The sequence below is a fragment of the Leucopleurus acutus genome (assembly GCF_964270905.1).
Source record: "Leucopleurus acutus genome assembly, chromosome: 10".
Taxonomy (NCBI): domain Eukaryota; kingdom Metazoa; phylum Chordata; class Mammalia; order Artiodactyla; family Delphinidae; genus Leucopleurus; species Leucopleurus acutus.
Genome location: NC_139153.1, coordinates 27,670,744 through 27,687,722, shown reverse-complemented (window position 1 = coordinate 27,687,722; position 16,979 = coordinate 27,670,744). Strand labels below are relative to the sequence as shown.

Below are 16,979 nucleotides of genomic sequence, written 5' to 3'. Positions count from 1 at the left end.
ATGGCTGAAAGTGGTGGCTTCCTTCTTACAGAAGCTGGTAAGAAGGAAGGTAGTCCTCATACTCTCTAGAGAACCTCTGTTCCTGGGCAGTGATTAAGGGAACAATAAGGAACAGGGTGGTTCTGCCACCAGGCACTGATAAATCCCAGATGCATGAATTACCTGACCTTCTCACTCATCTCTCAGCCTACCTCACATGCTCTCTAGGAATGACATTCGAACCCTTAGAATTTTTCTCTGGATGCTCCATTTAATAAAAGTTCCCTCTGTCGACTAGAATAGTGACATACCTCAGGCTTGTGTGTACTCAGCTGAATCTTGTAGCTGATTGCCTAATGTCTAGATTCTAATTGCACAGCTAAATGGATCCTACCCACGGAGGGAAATGTAAATCGAGAGCCCTTGTGTATTTCCAAGAAGGGACATCCATTCCCTTTTCAAGAGCCTCCATTACTAAGCTTCTTTTTAAAATCAGTGTCTGGTCTCCATTTAATTTTACCCCTGAATGTCCATCCTCTTTCCTACACTAGAGAGAAGAAAAGGGGGCTAATCACGAACCAAGTAGTAATTTCTTAATCTTGGCAGACGATAGAACAAAGACACTGAATGTAAGGTGAAATGACTTCAGAAGAAGTGGAGATTATTTGGAAATAAAACCAGGATTTTCCAAATATCACCTGTGACACATGTTTTATGAGCTTGATTTAGATGGTGGTTATAGTTAGGAATTTTTTCCTGATACACAGTTAATTCCATCTCAGAGGAATATAATGGGATATGTTGTTTCTAAATTTATTTAAAAGGAGCCTGTCAGGCAAGGTGAAAGAAGGGATTCCATTACAGAGGAATTATTTTAATTCAATAAAGACTGGGGATGATTTTATTTCAACTAGTGACTAAACCATTTAAAAAGAGATGCTTCCTTCTCTCTCTTTGCTCTCAAACTTAAATGCCACAAATGTTAGAGAAAAAAGAGAGTAGGACACTTGGTGGTGGTCATGGTCAGAAGGGCTGTCCCTCTTGCCCTGAGTCCCTCCTCAACTTATTCCTTATTCTTTCAGGGTTTTCTTTGTGGAAACCCACATGATTGTGTGATTATTTACAAGGTCCCACAGGGAATGCATCTTCCTTTAAAAAGCCATCATGGGCTTCCCTGGTGGCACAGTGGTTGAGAGTCCGCCTGCCGATGCAGGGGACACGGGTTCGTGCCCCGGGCCGGGAAGATCCCACATGCCGCGGAGCGGCTGGGCCCGTGAGCCATGGCCGCTGAGCCTGCGCGTCCGGAGCCTGTGCTCCGCAACGGGAGAGGCCACAACAGTGAGGCGCCCGCGTACCGCAAAAAAAAAAAAAAAAAAAAAAAGCCATCAGTACTGGACAGGAATCCCTGGGAGCACCTGATGGATAGTATTTGTCATCCAAAAGGAGTTTTTCCCCATCAGGAAAGGTGTTACAAGGTCTAAGAACATAGTCTTGTTAGATAAAAACAGACATGGCAGTGGAATTCATTGAAAAGAGACTATTCTCTGTTTAGTTGCTGTAGCTACAAAATTATTCGATCCATATTTTAAAAAAATTATTTAATTTATTTATTTTTGGCTGCGTTGGGTCTTCATTGATGCGCGTGGGCTTTCTCTAGTTGCAGCGAGTGGAGGCTACTCTTGGTTGTGGTGCACAGGCTTCTCAATGCAGTGGCTTCTCTTGTTGTGGAGCATGGGCTGTAGGCGCACAGGCTTCAGTAGTTGTGGCACGCGGGCTCAGTAGTTGTGGCTCGCGGGCTCTAGAGCGCACGCTCAGCAGTTGTGGCACACGGGCTTAGCTGCTCCGTGGCATGTGGGATCTTCCCGGACCAGGGCTTGAACCCGTGTCCCTTGCATTGGCAGGTGGATTCTTAACCACTGTGCCATCAGGGAAGCCCTCGATCCATATTTTAAGAGCAACAGAGGAGAGACAGTGTGAAAGCACTGTGTTCAAGGTCAAATTTCTGACGAGGGGCCTTCACACTTGCTTTCCCTTTTGCCGTAATCCTCTGCCCACAGGTATTTGTGGGGCTGACTCCCTATCATTTGGGCTGAAGCTCAGATCATCTGACTTATATTCCCTCTCCCCACTCAGTCACCATTGCATGACATTCTTTATGGTATTTCTCAATGTCTGAAACTATCTTACTCATTTTTTTTACTTGTTTACTGTCTAGACTTCCCCACTGGGCTGTAGGTATCCTGAGAGCAGGGATCTCACCTGTCTTCCTCATCAATGTCTTGTCATCTAGACAGTTGCTCAGTGAACTACACTGAATCAGTGGGTTCCATGCTAAAGTCAGGACTCACCATGATTTTTGCTAAAAATGCCTTGTACCCGAGCTATTCCTAATTGACCTGTTATTCAGAACCGTAACATCTCTATTTAGGGTTCATGTTTTGTAAAAAATGAATTATTTAATTTGGTGCCTTATGCCTTCAGTGCTTCCATTGTCTTTGTTTCAATAAGCATCTCCAAGCGTATGCTGTCTTTTATCTGACCCTGTGTGTCTGAAGTGTTGCAAGATAAAAAACCAACGTAGGTAGCAAGACGGCATGGCAAAGGGGCAAGAAATTAAAGCAGATGCTGAGGTAAGAGGGGAAGAGACTGGAATATGAACTGGGGCTGTTTAAGGAGGAAGTTTCATTTTTGGGTTCTGGTATTTTAGCTCAGAATGGGTACCGTGGTTTTTTTTTTTTTTTTTTCCACTGCATGTGATAATGTCATCATTTATTTTTAAATGGTTCTAAGTTGCAGATTTAAATTTATTTCAAATCAAGCCCTATTTTACAATTACTTTTAATAGGAAGAAATGAGGCAAGGACATACATAAGCTACCATATTTGAAGGACTCAAACAAATACATGTTTGGCTGTGAATTCTAAACTCTCACCAAAACAGAGAGATAAAAATCCACCTAAAATATATTTTCTTTGTTTAGTCCTTAGGGGGAAATGTCAAGTATTGCACTTTAAAATTACTTTCATCTAACATTTTTGTCCCAACTTTCCCCCTCTGAAGTCACTATTTTTTCTTTTCAGCAAACATGATTTTGTGAATCCTTAATGTTAAAGCAACTAGATTTTCTAACTCAACTTTGAAAGATTGACTTTACTCTACAGAGCTATTTTTAACAAATGGCATATTTACTTACAAAATTGGGAGATGGGGGCGTCCAGCTGAGGCACGTTCCCTCCCTTGGCGTTGAGTTTCTGGACTTGGGTTGGGGGCACAGGCTTGTGTGACTGACCGGTAGCCCGGTACATGGCTTGGACCCAGAGAATGCGATCTTGCTCATCATCACTTGCAAATATCACGGTGTCTCCTTCTTTGACTGCATTGAAGAAGGCTCGGCCACCCTCCAAACCTGGGTTAAAAGGGAAAAAAAAACTGCTAAGTTGAGCTGCAATGTTCTTGGCAGGACTAAGTTCTGAGAGAGGCAGTTTCTGTGCTTTTTCTTGGGCTGCAGAAGGGAGGAGCCACTTATCTGACTGTAGGATGGGAAATCTGATACCCACTTGGCCACAAGGTGGGGCCATGGTGTCCAAGAGGCATTTTGAGCCCAGCTCTTGTCTCCCACCATCTTTGTTTGGTTGGAGACAGAGTTGTCAACTGAGCTGCCTAATGGACGGGTAAACATCTGTCTATAAATAACACTATTATTTCTCTCATCTTTTTTTTTTTTTTTTTTTTTTTTTGAGAGGTACGCCGGCCTCTCACTGTTGTGGCCTCTCCTGTTGCGGAGCACAGGCTCCGGACGCACAGGCTCAGCGGCCATGGCTCACGGGCCCAGCCGCTCCGCGGCATGTGGGATCCTCCCAGACCGGGGCACGAACCTGCGTCCCCTGCATTGGCAGGCGGACTCTCAACCACTGCGCCACCAGGGAAGCCCTCTCTCATCTTTAAATACAAACAAACCAGACAACGAAAACATCTCTTGACCCCCACTTCTCCCTTGAGCTACTGCCCTATTGTTCTTCTCTTTACAATGTAAGTGGATCTCTACCAGGGCTTCTCAAATTTTGGTGCACATGTGAATTCTCTGGGCATCTTGTTAAAATGTAGCTTCTGATTCAGTAAGTGGGGCTAGAACCTGAGATCCTGCATTTCTACTCAAGCTCCCAGATGATGCTGATGGTGCCAGTTGGAGGACCACACTTCAAGTAGCAAGGGTCTCTCTCCTCTTAAAGCCCTAAAGCCCTTCTGATCGGGCTGCAGCCCCAGTGAAACTTGTCGAGGTCACCAATTACTTCCCCGATGCTAAGTCCGATGATGAACTCAAAGGCTTCATTTTGTTCCGTCCGTCAACTCATTCCATTCTCTTTGAAAGGTTTTCTTCACTTGGCTCCAGGTCATCTGATTTTCTCCCTCCTTCCCTTGCTGCTGCTTTCAGTCTTGTTTGCTGGTTCCTCCTCCTCTCACTCCTCCTCCTGACCTTTAAACATGGGAGCATCCTGGTCTTCTGTCCTTGGACCTCTTCTTTTCTTCATCTACACCCAATCCCCCATCGTGATGGCCATCGTGTCAAATACCATGGATATGCTCATGGTCTCTACATTTCTAGCTCTACACTGGACACCTCCCTTGAACAGCGGACCTGAACAGCCAGTGGGTTTCTTGACTTCTCCATGTGGATATTTGAAAGAGACCCCAAATTTATCACATCCAACACTGAACTCCTGGTGTTTTCCCCAAACCTCCTCTCCATCTCAGTAAAGCTGACCTCATCCTTCTGGGTGCTCGAGTCCACAACCTCAGGGTCCTTTCTGACTCCTGATTTTCTCTCACTGCCCATTCCAATGAAATTCTGAAGGCTTTACTTTCAGGACGTCAGAACAGAATTTGACCCATTCTGCCTTCTCCAATGCCTCCACCCTGAATTCAGCCATGCTCATCTCTCACCTAGATTATTTCAATAGCCTCCTATCTGATCCATCTGCCTCCATCTTCACGCTCTATACTTGATTCTCCAGATGGGGGCGAGAGTAATCGGTTTAGCATAAGAGTCAGGTCATGCCACCCCTCTGCTCAAAACCTACCAGTAGCTCTGCATTTCACTCAGAGGAAGAGTCTAGGTTCTGACAGGGCCTGCAAGGCCCCACATGAATTGACCCTTCACTACTTCTACCATCCTCTCCTACTACTCTCTCTCTCACGTGCCCCTGTATGCACCCAAGTCATGATGGCCATGCTGGCCTCTTGCTGCTCCTTGGACACTCCAGGTGTGTTCTCACCTCAGGACCTTTGCACATGACATTGCCTGTGCATGGAACTCTTCCTCCAGATATATGCATGAGTCACAACCTCACCTCCTTTGTGTCTTTGCTCAGATGTCACATGCTTGTTCAGGCCTTCCCTGACCTCTACCTCTCCTTACTCACCTCTCTTCTCTTGTATTATTTTTCTCCGTAGCTCTTACCACCTCTAACAAATTATATAATTTACTTCCTAAAGACAGGGAGTTTTTGTCTCTTTTGTTCACTGCTGCATCTCTGGTACCTAGAACAGTGCATGGCATAGAGTAGGTACTCAACAAATACAAGTTGGATGAATGAATGCTCTACAGACCCATTTTTGTCCCACAGGAAGTTCTCAAGGTTAAAATTTTGAGAGAAGTAGGCAGAAGCCTCTCTTTGGTCTCAGGCCAGAGAGACATTGTGTCTGTCAACATATTCCAAAAGCCTGTATTTTGTGGTTACTGGGACTGTCTGTCCATAAATAAAGCTTCATATCTTCCTCAGGCTCCTCATCCTTCCTCCCCTCCCCACCCCCACCAGTTATCAGTTTAAAGATGAAAAGGGAGTGAACAGAGTGATTAGCATCCCTAAATTTCCAACAAGGCCCAGTCACTAACCTGTATGACATTTGCATTGGAAAAGATTTCTGGTGACAACGTTAATTCTAATGTCTATTCCACAAGAGTGGGTATGTGTTGGTAGTTTTGCACTTAGAATTGCCAGGGATTCTAGAACAATAAATAGCATCATCTTTATATGAAGGGTCTAGTGGTGCACCATTATGGTGGTTATGATTATGAAGGAATATTTTGGTTCATTTCTTACAGAGAGTTTTAAAATGTGTGATTTGGATAGGATGATGTACAGTTAGCAAGCTGGGAAAACCTGATGAAATGAATGGATACAACCATAAGAAGGAAAATTCTGCAGGGTGAGAGAGGAAGAAGAGCCTTGAGGGATGCTTTAACCCCTGAAAAGTGGGTACCAAGGAGCTAAAAGGAAGAGTGGGGTCAGTAGAGCTCCCGTAGTCTAGTCTCATGGTAACCGTCGGGATAAGCTACTATGATACCGTAGGTGATCTGCAGGCTAGACATCACTGGATGGGTCCTTTTCCTTGCCCCACCACCTCCCGTCTGCCAGGGCCCACAGCTGGGAATAGGGACACTGTGTTCCTGGAGCTACAGTCAGAAAGTCAGTTCATGGGGCTGCCTCGGGAAGTAGAGAGGTAGAGATGGAAAGATGCTAAGTGTTCAGATTTTTTATTTAAACCTCCCAACAGCCCTGGGAAGCAAGTACTCTTACTCCCACTGTATAAATGAGGAAACTGAGTCACAGAGAAGGAGCTAACTATCCCACGAACACAAAGTGGAGCTGTAAGCATCAGAGTTGGGCTTCTAGCCCGGGCTGTCTGACTCTAGAGCTGGTGACCATAAGCATTGTGCTGGACTGCTGCAGAGCCGGACAGCATGCCTTGCACACAGTAACTGCTCGCAGAGGATCAGTTATTCACAACAGAGTGAAGTCTAATCGTGGAGGGAGTGGGGCAAACAGAAACATCTATAGCAGCACAAGCAAGGACAGTGACAGCAGCGGAGAGCACCAGAGCTTTTCCAGGAAGCGTGGGAGACCAAGGACACACCATTGAGGGTGAGGAGAGAGCAGAGAAACTAGCTGAAAGAAAACCAAGGAAGGAGAAGGCAATGTGAACATCACCACGTGCTCCTAGGCAGCTGTCTTGGGCAAGGCAGCAGTTGTCGGGGACAGCATCTGCAAAATGCAACATGTGACAGTGCCTGGGCTCTCCACGGAATACCCCACAGGTACTGACCTGTCAAGAACAAGAGGACACGTCTGGGAACGGATGGAGGCAGACCAGGCAAGGAATGTGGCAGCTCCCGGCTGGGGATTGCCGTTCCAACAACACACATGGACGTGGTCTGTTTATTATGGTAAAGTTGAGTTGTCAAAGATTTAATTTAGTTGTTTAAATTGTGCCACTGAATTATTCTGAGTGAATATCCTATTTGAAGACTTAATTACTCGATCTAATAGGAATTGAGAGATTGTTGCGTACTCTTCGAGCCATACCCAGGGAAAGGTAAAGTGTAGTGTTTTCATTTTTGATTAAAATGATGGCCCTGAATGTAAAACTTACTTACACTTATTTACCAGTTCCCCAAACCAATCTTTCAAGGACCCTAAACAGGTAGAGTTGACTTAGAGCAAGTGATTATGTCCGGATGAGTGCTGGCTCTCAGGCTGGTACAAAGGCAAGGATGTCCATGCTACAAGGCTACCTGCCCCATAAACATCTCCACCAGTTGGTTCCATTGACAACCAGGATAAAGCTGAGAGGAGAGGGGGGACAGATGGACCCAGAAGTCCTGCTCCAGGTGCACACTCACCTTTCAGGGAGCAGAGGGAGAGACTCCACAAATCTCTGAAGACACTGGCTAAATTGTGCATTACCCCGATCTCCAGCTGGCAAACTTTACTCTACATAAGGATCCCCTAGAGTGCTTGTTGAAATAGGATTCTGCCCTCCCCTTTCTGGTTCTTGGTTAGGTTCGGGGTCCAGGAACTCCTATTTTCCATAAGCACTCTTTAAGAAATGCTGGGTTAGACTTTTCTCATGACGATTGGGAGTATTTGAATCTCCATTTTCAATCAAACATTGCTTTGAAAATAACTAGGACTTGGCACACGGAAAGGCAGAGAGGATTCTGCTTATTATTCTCAAGAACATAATCACTTTACTTTCCATTGACATCCTTGGTAAAGGAATTTATAAATTATATCCCATGGGATCAATGTGAAAAATGAAGAGAAGCTTTTATAATACATACGCACAGTTACCCCTTTTGCATGTAGACAGAACAGCTTTCTCCCCACTCCTGCCCTCCCCACTGTAGGAAGAGAATTCTGCATTTGAATGATAAAATAACAACTCTAGCTTTGCTATAGCTGTACACAGAGCTATGTTTTACTGCAGCTGCCAGAGGGTGTGATGGGTTAGACCCCAAGTCCCAGCTCTTCTTCTTCCTTTACAAAATGAGATGATAATCCGGGTCCCATATAATTGGTGGATTGTGGTAAAATCCAAATGCCATCACGTAGAGGAAAGGAATAGTAAACTGGCTTAAAAGAAGGTAGTGTCATAAGATGGTATTGTTTTTCCTTCTCATATTGGTCCTTGAGTCTCCCACTTGAAAATATAGGTCTTAGGAAAGAGGGACTCTGTTTCTTTGAAGGGAACTCAATGGTTTGAGACCCCAAACCATCACAGAATGCCACGAGGGCTGCTTTCTTAATACAGGGGCCACATGCTTTCCATGAGTTGTTGCACGAACTTGGCTCAAACTTGTAGGTTCTATTGATGAGGAGGGATTTCCAGGCAGAGCCTTTAGTTTACGTCTTACGTGGTCAGCTCTGTATCATTGTGCTCTGGCAGGATGCTAATTACCGACAGAAGTCTGAGGAGGCGGGGCTGGTCCAAAGCACTCCGGGTTGGGATTCTGAAGCCCACTGCTAATTTTCCTAAGTGGGCTGGGCCAAAGGTCTTCCCAGCCACACCTTTCCAGGTTAACACCCCATCTTCTCTCAGACTCTGTTTTTCCTTTATGTGTATTTTGTTGCATGTGGAAAAGCAATATGGGAGTAGAAAAAAAGGTTTTGGGCCAAATAATGCAGTATGGTTGGAAATGCTTTCCTTGTGCAGATTTGGCATAAAAATAAACTTCTCTGCGAGAGGGCTGTTGGTGCCTGTTGCTCATTAATATGCTGAAATGATTTCGCACCGCCCCTCCCCCCCATTTTGAAGGTTCCTTGAGGCGGATTTCTATTCATCTCTTTCTGGAAAGAGATAAAATGGGTGGGGGGAGAGGTGTGAGGGGGCAGGATGTGGAACTTATGCAATGTAGAACTTACGAGAAATACTACCGTTTGTGTGGTTCTTAGTTACATAAGGTTGAGGAGCTTGGATGTCTACACTGTAGATTAGTGTCTTTTTAGGAAAAAAACCATTTAGCGAGGACTTTCTTTTCAAGTACCATCAGCTAACTGAATTGTAGTTAACAAATGTGTAGTTAACAAATGTGGATGTACAGGACAGGTTTATTTGGACATGGAGACGCAATACCTGCCAAGCTCACACAACACTGGTGAACAAGACACACATACACACACACATGCACACACACACACACACACACACACACACACAAAGTCGTTGGTGTACATGTAGGACTTATTTTTCCGGAATTTCTTTTGAACGTTCTAGGGTGGAGTACAAATTTGATATGGGCACAGCTACATAGAAGAAAAAAGTATTCTGTTTTCATTTTGGTTTTATGAGGATCCCTTGAGTCAAAACAAAGCCCTTGATTGGAATGGCATTTACTCGTCCACGTGGCTTAGTGTCCAACAGGGAGGAAGTGCCCAGAAAATGCTAGTTGAATGTTCACGTGGGAAGGGGGAGATTTTTATGGGTTCACAGCCTAGCGGGTGGGCGGGTACCTGGCTGGGGGTCCGTGTAATCCACAGTGTAGCCATCCAGTTGGAGAAGTTCCTGAGGCTCCGCTTTTTTCTCCCGGTAACTGCACATGGCAAACGTGTACTGACTCACCTAAAAAAGAAAAGCACAGATTGTGAGGTTGGTTCTCTAGACCCCATTTTCCTTGAAAAAAACCCTCCGTGTTCAAGCCTGTCCTTTCCCCTGAGGCCCTGCGCTCAGGAGCTGGGTTCAAATTGAGTTTTTCCACCTCCTGGCTGTGTGACTTGGAGCAAGTTAAAAGACTTCTCTGGTCCTGTTACCTGATCTGTAGATGGATATAATCTGAGAACCTACCTTCTCACTGGCTTATTGTGCGGATTGAATGCGTTCATAAGTAGAATGCATTTAGCATCTTTCCCGGATGCTTAGGAAGTGCTGGACAAAAGTTAGCTATTATCATTACTGCTGCTAGTTTAATTGGGCTGAGCTACACGAAACTGACATTTGGGTGGGTCAAAACTGGTTGCACAGCAGCAATCTTTTAGCTTTTACCTGATATGACTATGGCCCTGGCTCTGGCTGAGACTGTCAAGCTCTCAGACTTGACCCAGGCCTTTCGGTCAGAAGTTAGGGACTAGACTTTTATGCATTTATTTATGCCCTCCGTTTCTTTCAGTATTTTACTTTTTGCAGGCCAGTTCTCAGCACCGAGCCGCATGTCTCAGCCCACCCTCCCCCTTGCCACTGAAGGAGTGCTTTTGGTCACTTTGAAAAGTCTTCCCTTCATCTCAGACAAGTGCAGGAGTGACATGCTGTCACAAGCAATGAATGCTCGATCTCTAGGTGCCAGTCATGGGAGAGCCATCCTCAGCCCTGCACGGCACGGCTGTTGTCGCTGGTGTGGCCCTCACGACCCACACGGGCATCGGCCCACGTCAGTGCTGGGCGCGGGCTCTGCAGCTGCAGGCCAGCCTTCAGGTTCCTGTCGCCTCGGTGCATCCAGACCCAGCGCAGATACTTAGCATTTCTACAGCTGGCTTGTCTGCAAGGAGCCCGGGGGAGAGCAAGACTCCTTCAGGCTTCGGGCTAAAAGCTCAGGGGCGTATTTACCATCCACGGATGTCAAACGTCTTAGTGAAGTAGTGCCACATCCCTCATCTCTTAGTTCCCTTTATTAAAACAGACATTTCCTAAGTGAACTTTGATCCCGGCGGGGGACATTTTTTATCTCCTTCTCCATGGGTCTGATTTTTTTTTTTTTTGGTAAGAAATTGGCACTTTCAAAGCCTGCACACATCTCCCACAGTCCTCAGCCTGAAGGTCCCAGTGGCAAGATAAAGGGAGTCCACGGGAGAACGTTTTACTGGTTGATTTATCTACTGCTGCCCTCTGTTGGTTCCTGATGAAAACTTCTGCCCGACATGGGTTTCCTGATCACGCATATAGTTTGAAGAATCTGTTCCTTATATTGCAAGGTCTTGATGGGCTTCAAGGGAAACATAAAGCCACTCAGAGTATGTTCATAAGTGGACATGTATTACGCTTTGTAATAAGCAGAACAACGAATAACAGTCTCTTCTAAAAAGGAGGATTTAAGAGTGCAAGCTTTGGGTGGGGTCACACAGGCCTGGGGCCCCATCCCAGCTCTCAGAAGCTGTCATATATAGAACTCAGAGTCTTCATCTGTATTTTACCTGGGTCTTATTGTGACTGGAGGATTAACAGAGCAGTGAAGGGCTTTTCACACCGTGCGTGACACTCACCTAGCAAATACTCAATTTATGCATTTACGTAAGCAGTTGCCACGCATTTGGCACTAACATCCTAACACAAAGTAGCTGAGGAGGTGTATTTGCCTACTAGATTATAAATCCTTTGAAGGCATGTCTAGGGAGTCATACACCTTGGTTATATTCCCCTTGCCATGAGCAAAATCTACCATGTAAGGGCATTCACTAATTGAGTCTGATTGGTTCTAGAAAAATGAGTACGTACCATCCAATAAAGAGGTTTTCTCCCTCCCAAATTTACATGTTTCTCCAATCCACTACTGATCCCACGGACAACCTATCTCCCACACCCCCTGGCATGATAGTGAACACAGACATTGCTGGAACAGTTCTGCAATGATTTTTTACCTCTCTGGCAACACTGAGATGATATGGTTCGTTAATATGATGATTAGCCAAATAGACGATTGCAGACACTTACTTGAGATCAGAGAAATATCACGACAGAAGGCTGTTATTTCAAGATTCAGGCATTTACTCTTACTACATGCTTGGGGCTTTCTGACTTTTCCTTTTTCTATTTCAGGTCCTTGCTTCTTGGAGCACTGTATGTTGCTGCCCCCTTCTGGTGATACTGTTGAAGTTGTTCCGGGCAAACTTGGGGCTCAAAAAAACTCGAATTGGTTTATTAGGACCATTTTAATCTGGAATTTGGCAACTTACTTTAGGAAAAAAAGGAGGAGAGAAGAAATGATTTGTTTTTGCATATTTCTAATTACTGCAAGGTTGGAGGGAGCCTCAGACTTTCTACAGAGCTTGAAGTGTGAGGGAATAGCAAGGGTCTGGAGCTGCTAAACTGTTTTAAGCCTTGACCTTCCAGAGTGTGCTGCATTGAGAGAGCTTGCCTGACGGGGGGAAGTCGGCTTGGGGGAAAGTCGGCTTAGATGAAAGTACAGTCAACAGATGGTACAGATAGAGAGACTGAGTCTTGATGACTTTGTTTAAGCTCTGGACCTAGCCATGCCAGAAAACTCTTTAGTTAATTAGTAATTTAATGAACTAACCAATATATTTCTTCCTCTTCTAAAACCTAAGCTAATTCGGGTTCACTGTTGTCATTTACACACAGAACATAAATGCAAATGCCCTTTAGGGCCATTGTGAAGTTGAGTGGGAAGAATGAACATTTACTCAGTTATAAATCATTCACCTATAATTCATTCACCTATAAATCATTCATTATATGCCTTACAATTCACTTTCGTAGTTAACTTAATATTGTTTTCTGGGTGACAACTGTTGTATTATAGGGTGTTTTATATTATCAGACAATATCTTATCTCATTCAGATTTAGATTTTTTTGAAAACTGGAACGGTCAGAATTTGGGTGCATTATATTATCTCTAGGTTATCCGAAACAGGTTATGATTTAGGGACCACATTGTCTCTAACTGATGCAAGGTGTGTGAGTTCTAGGACACTGTATCTAGGACATTGTATAAACCTCCTTGAGCACAGTGCTGTCTCAGTGCTTGGTGTCCTGGAAGACATCTGGAATCAGAAGGCCTATGTTAGGATTCACATAGGCTGCCTATGAGCCATTGACCTTGAGCAAGTCATTTAACCAGCCTCAGCCTCAGTTTCCTCCAATGCGAAATAGGGATAAGACGTGTCCTTAACACAGTACAGAAATCTTTGGGGCACAGAAGAAAAATATTTTAGAATAAAAAGATGATCGAGGTGAGGCTTTCTAACCTGGTCTGGATGACGGGTTGGCTTCTTCCACTCCTCTCCTCCCACACCCAAGGTGGGGAGCTCAGGGTGGAATTGGCACCTTCATCATTAACATTGGTTTGGTCGCCGTTCCTCACGACGGTAATCAACATATTTGCTCCTTACCATGGCCCCTGGGGTTTAGAATGAGTTTACCCAGCAATGTCCTGACTCAGGGTGCCGGGGACCCATTTCTCCTTACTCCTTGTGTTAGGGTCTGCAGCCATGTTCATAGGGCATATACTGGGGTTTCAAGGAACACAGCTGAGAGGTCTTGTCATGCCATTTGCGCAAAATCATCTGTTTAGCTACTCTGATGCTCATTTCCTTGGAGAACATAAACTCTGAGAGAGTGTGGTCGAAAAGGAATGGGAGACTTCAGTTTAAAAGGGACAATGTTTCTCTGAGGCAGTGTTTCTCCAAAGATGGTCACCGGACCCCCTGCATCAGGACCTCCCGGGTTGCTTGTGAAGCATACAGATTCCTGAGCTCCATCTCAGAGTCTTCTGCGCATCAGACGCTTCTGGATGGCCCTTGGGACCTGCATTCTATTTACTTAGTTAGTTTTAGGCTGCACCCTATGGCATGTGGGATCTTAGCTCCCCGACCAGGGATCAAACCCGTGCCCCCTGCGTTGGGAGCACGGAGTCTTAACCACTGGACTGCCAGGGAAGTCCCTCTGCATTTTAAAAAACACCCAGTGCAGGCAGTCCAGGGCCATACTTGGAGAACACTGTGTAGGAACACTGAAGTCTCTGGGAGAGAAACACCCTGCAACTGCTTCATTCCCTTCAGAGCTGGTAGGGCAGACTCCAGCCACATCCATAATCATTTTAGCCTCGATCCTTAACCACGGAAATTGCTGCTTTGGCTCAACACCCCCCTAAGGGTGGCCTTTGTCCCTGGTTAGTAGGAAGCCCATTTATAACCTATCTTTGGTTCCCCAAGGTAGTAGCTCTAAAAGGAAATCTCCCTGAGAGAATTTAATAGTTTTGCATTACAGACAGAAATGTAGACTCTCTTTCTCTCTCTCTCTCTCTCTCTCTCTCTCTGTGTGTGTGTGTGTGTGCGTGTGTGTGTGTGTGTGTGTGCGCGCGCGCGTGTGTCAGAGAGAGAGAGAGAGACAGAGAGAGAGACAGACAGACAGACAGACAGACAGACAGCTGGGGTGGGAGGGGAGATGAACTCTGAGGAGACTGGTGTTGGATGTGTTCTCCTTAGGCTTTTCAAACAATTTTCCTTGTATTAAATCTAGTGGAACTCATAATCACGTTGGAAATTATGTGTTACCAGCTCTCTACAAAAAACACTCCATGAGACCCAGTGCCTGAATAGAAAGGCACATTCAGTAAGTCACTTGGGTAGCTATGACTCCTGTGTGGTGGTTTCACACTGTCCCACAGAGATCCCTCTGAGGCTGCTGGGGAGTTGGGGGCAGGACGGGGAGAATCTGCTTTCTTCCTCAGCTCCCTCACCCTTCCCCATATTTGACCAGACTGGTTCTCCTGTTTTCACTTTTGCATTTCAGTGGAAGGGTGTGGTGGCTTAAGGAAACCGAAAACCATTTGTACGTAAGACTGGATTCAACACTGCATGCAGCTGCTGGGCGCCTGTGGTCACTGCCTGAGCTGCCATCTTTCTTTCAAGCAACTCGGGATATTTTTGCTTTCCCTGAATTGGGCCAGGACTGAGGGCCCTGAACTTCTCTCCTGCAACTCTGTTGGCATTGGGGTTGTTTCAAAGGGCTTAAGTTGTTCTTTATCATTTTCATAGAATGCCTGTGTGATCACTTAAACAGCAGAGATGAAAAATTGAGAAGAATCTAAAAGTGATGCAGTATTTTCTAGGTAGGCCACCAAAACTGCTTGTAGACACTGTTGTAGTGAACAGGACAAAAATGGAAACAGAAGACTTGAGTTTTCCTCCTGGCTCCCCCATTACCTTTGTGATGGTGGGGCTGTCATATCACCTCTGCAGGCCACAGAAGGTGTTAACGGAGACTTTGGATTTAGGCTGAAACAGAAGGTTGAATTTGGGGGATGCATGTCCCCAGTGTACCTCAAGGGCTCTTTAAAGCTAGTGAGAATCACACGTACGTGAAACCTCTCGTGAAATCCTTGTAGGAAAAATGCCGAGCTGTAGACAGGCTTTGGATGCCCTTTTCTGATTTTCAGAAGTGAGCACATAGCTTGCTTTGTAGCTACTGAGCGCTTCTTATCTTCTCTTGGTAGAAGGCTCAGTGTGAAGGACCTAAAACGTCTGTGCTCCAGTCACACGGCCTAGAACAATCATTCTCTTCTTTTGGGTTCGGTATATATCGTATAGACATGGCTTCACTAATATTTGCAGCACAATTCCTCTTTTTTTTCTGAAGAGTTTTTTCTCCCCTAAAATCTCTCCCAAAGTAAGAGGCCAGTGACATCTTCTAAGTACTTCATCATTTCAAAGATTGTCAGAGAAAAGTCTTGTGTCCAGTAACTGGCTACCTCAGTGGGAGGAGAGACTCCATATTACATGACAAGGCCACTTACCCCACTTCCTCTTGGAAGGTGTCACCAGCCACTCTCTAGGTCACACGACCTTTCCTTTCTCAGAACCACGTGAAGCAATGCCTGGGCTCTTTTTCTCTCTCTTCCTTTTCCTTCTTTCTTCCACTAAACACTTCCTGAATGGCCATGCCAGACACTGAGCTGGAAGGGGTGTGTGTGTGTGTGTGTGTGTGTGTGTGTGTGTGTGTGTGTGTGTGTGTGTGTGTGTGTGTGTGTGTGTGTGTGTGTGTGTTGGGGTAAAGAGGGAAGCACAGCTAGATGAGTTGGAAACAGAACTGACCCTGAAACAGCACATGGTCTACTGAGGGAGGCCAGAACACAAGTGATTCTAAGGGAGGCTGCTCTGCTAGGTGAGAAGCATGCAAAGGGGAGAATCACCCATAATCCAGAGCTGCCTCTTTTAATGTATCTTTTTTTTATTCCAGCATTTGAAATCTTCATCTTAAATCTTTTTTTTTCTTTTTAACATCTTTATTGGAGTATAATTGCTTTACAATGGTGTGTTAGTTTCTGCTTTATAACAAAGTGAATCAGCTATACATATACATATATCCCCATATCTCCTCCCTCTTGCGTCTCCCTCCCTCCCATCTTCCCTATCTTACCCTTCTAGGTGGTCACAAAGCACCGAGCTGAATTCTCTGTGCTATGCGGCTGCTTCCCACTAGCTATCGATTTTACATTTGGTAGTGTATATATGTCCATGCCACTCTCTCACTTTGTCCCAGCTGACCCTTCCCCCTCCACATGTCCTCAAGTACATTGTCTAGTAGGTCTGCATCTTTATTCCCATCCTGTCCCTAGGTTCTTCATAACCATTTTTTTTTTTTTTTTTTAGATTCCATATATATGTGTTAGCATACGGTATTTGTTTTTCTATTTCTGGCTTACTTCACTCTGTATGACAGACTCTAGGTCCATCCACCTCACTACAAATAACTCAATTTCATTTCTTTTTATGGCTGAGTAATATTCCATTGTATATATGTGCCACATGTTCTTTATCCATTCATCTGTCAATGGACATTTAGGTTGTTTCCATGTCCTGGCTATTGTAAATAGAGCTGCAATGAACATTGGGGTGCATGTGTCATTTTGAATTATGGTTTTCTCAGGGTATATGCCCAGTAGTGGGATTGCTGGGTCGTATGGTAGTTCTATTTTTAGTTTTTTAAGGAA

The 16,979-nt window shown here is 45.0% G+C and overlaps 1 protein-coding gene across 18 annotated transcripts in view; it reads right to left on the bottom strand.

The window, feature by feature from the left end:
* The window catches only part of CADPS (calcium dependent secretion activator), a gene marked incomplete at both ends in the record, with an annotated part of 478,623 nt that overhangs the window by 157,101 nt on the left and 304,543 nt on the right, over window positions 1-16,979 (bottom strand). For all 18 annotated transcript variants that reach the window (XM_082848968.1, XM_082848962.1, XM_082848961.1 and 15 more), the window contains 2 exons: window positions 3,173-3,385; window positions 9,771-9,879. In XM_082848968.1, the coding sequence (XP_082705094.1) occupies window positions 3,173-3,385; window positions 9,771-9,879 (322 nt within the window). The remainder of the gene's footprint in view (window positions 1-3,172; window positions 3,386-9,770; window positions 9,880-16,979) is intronic.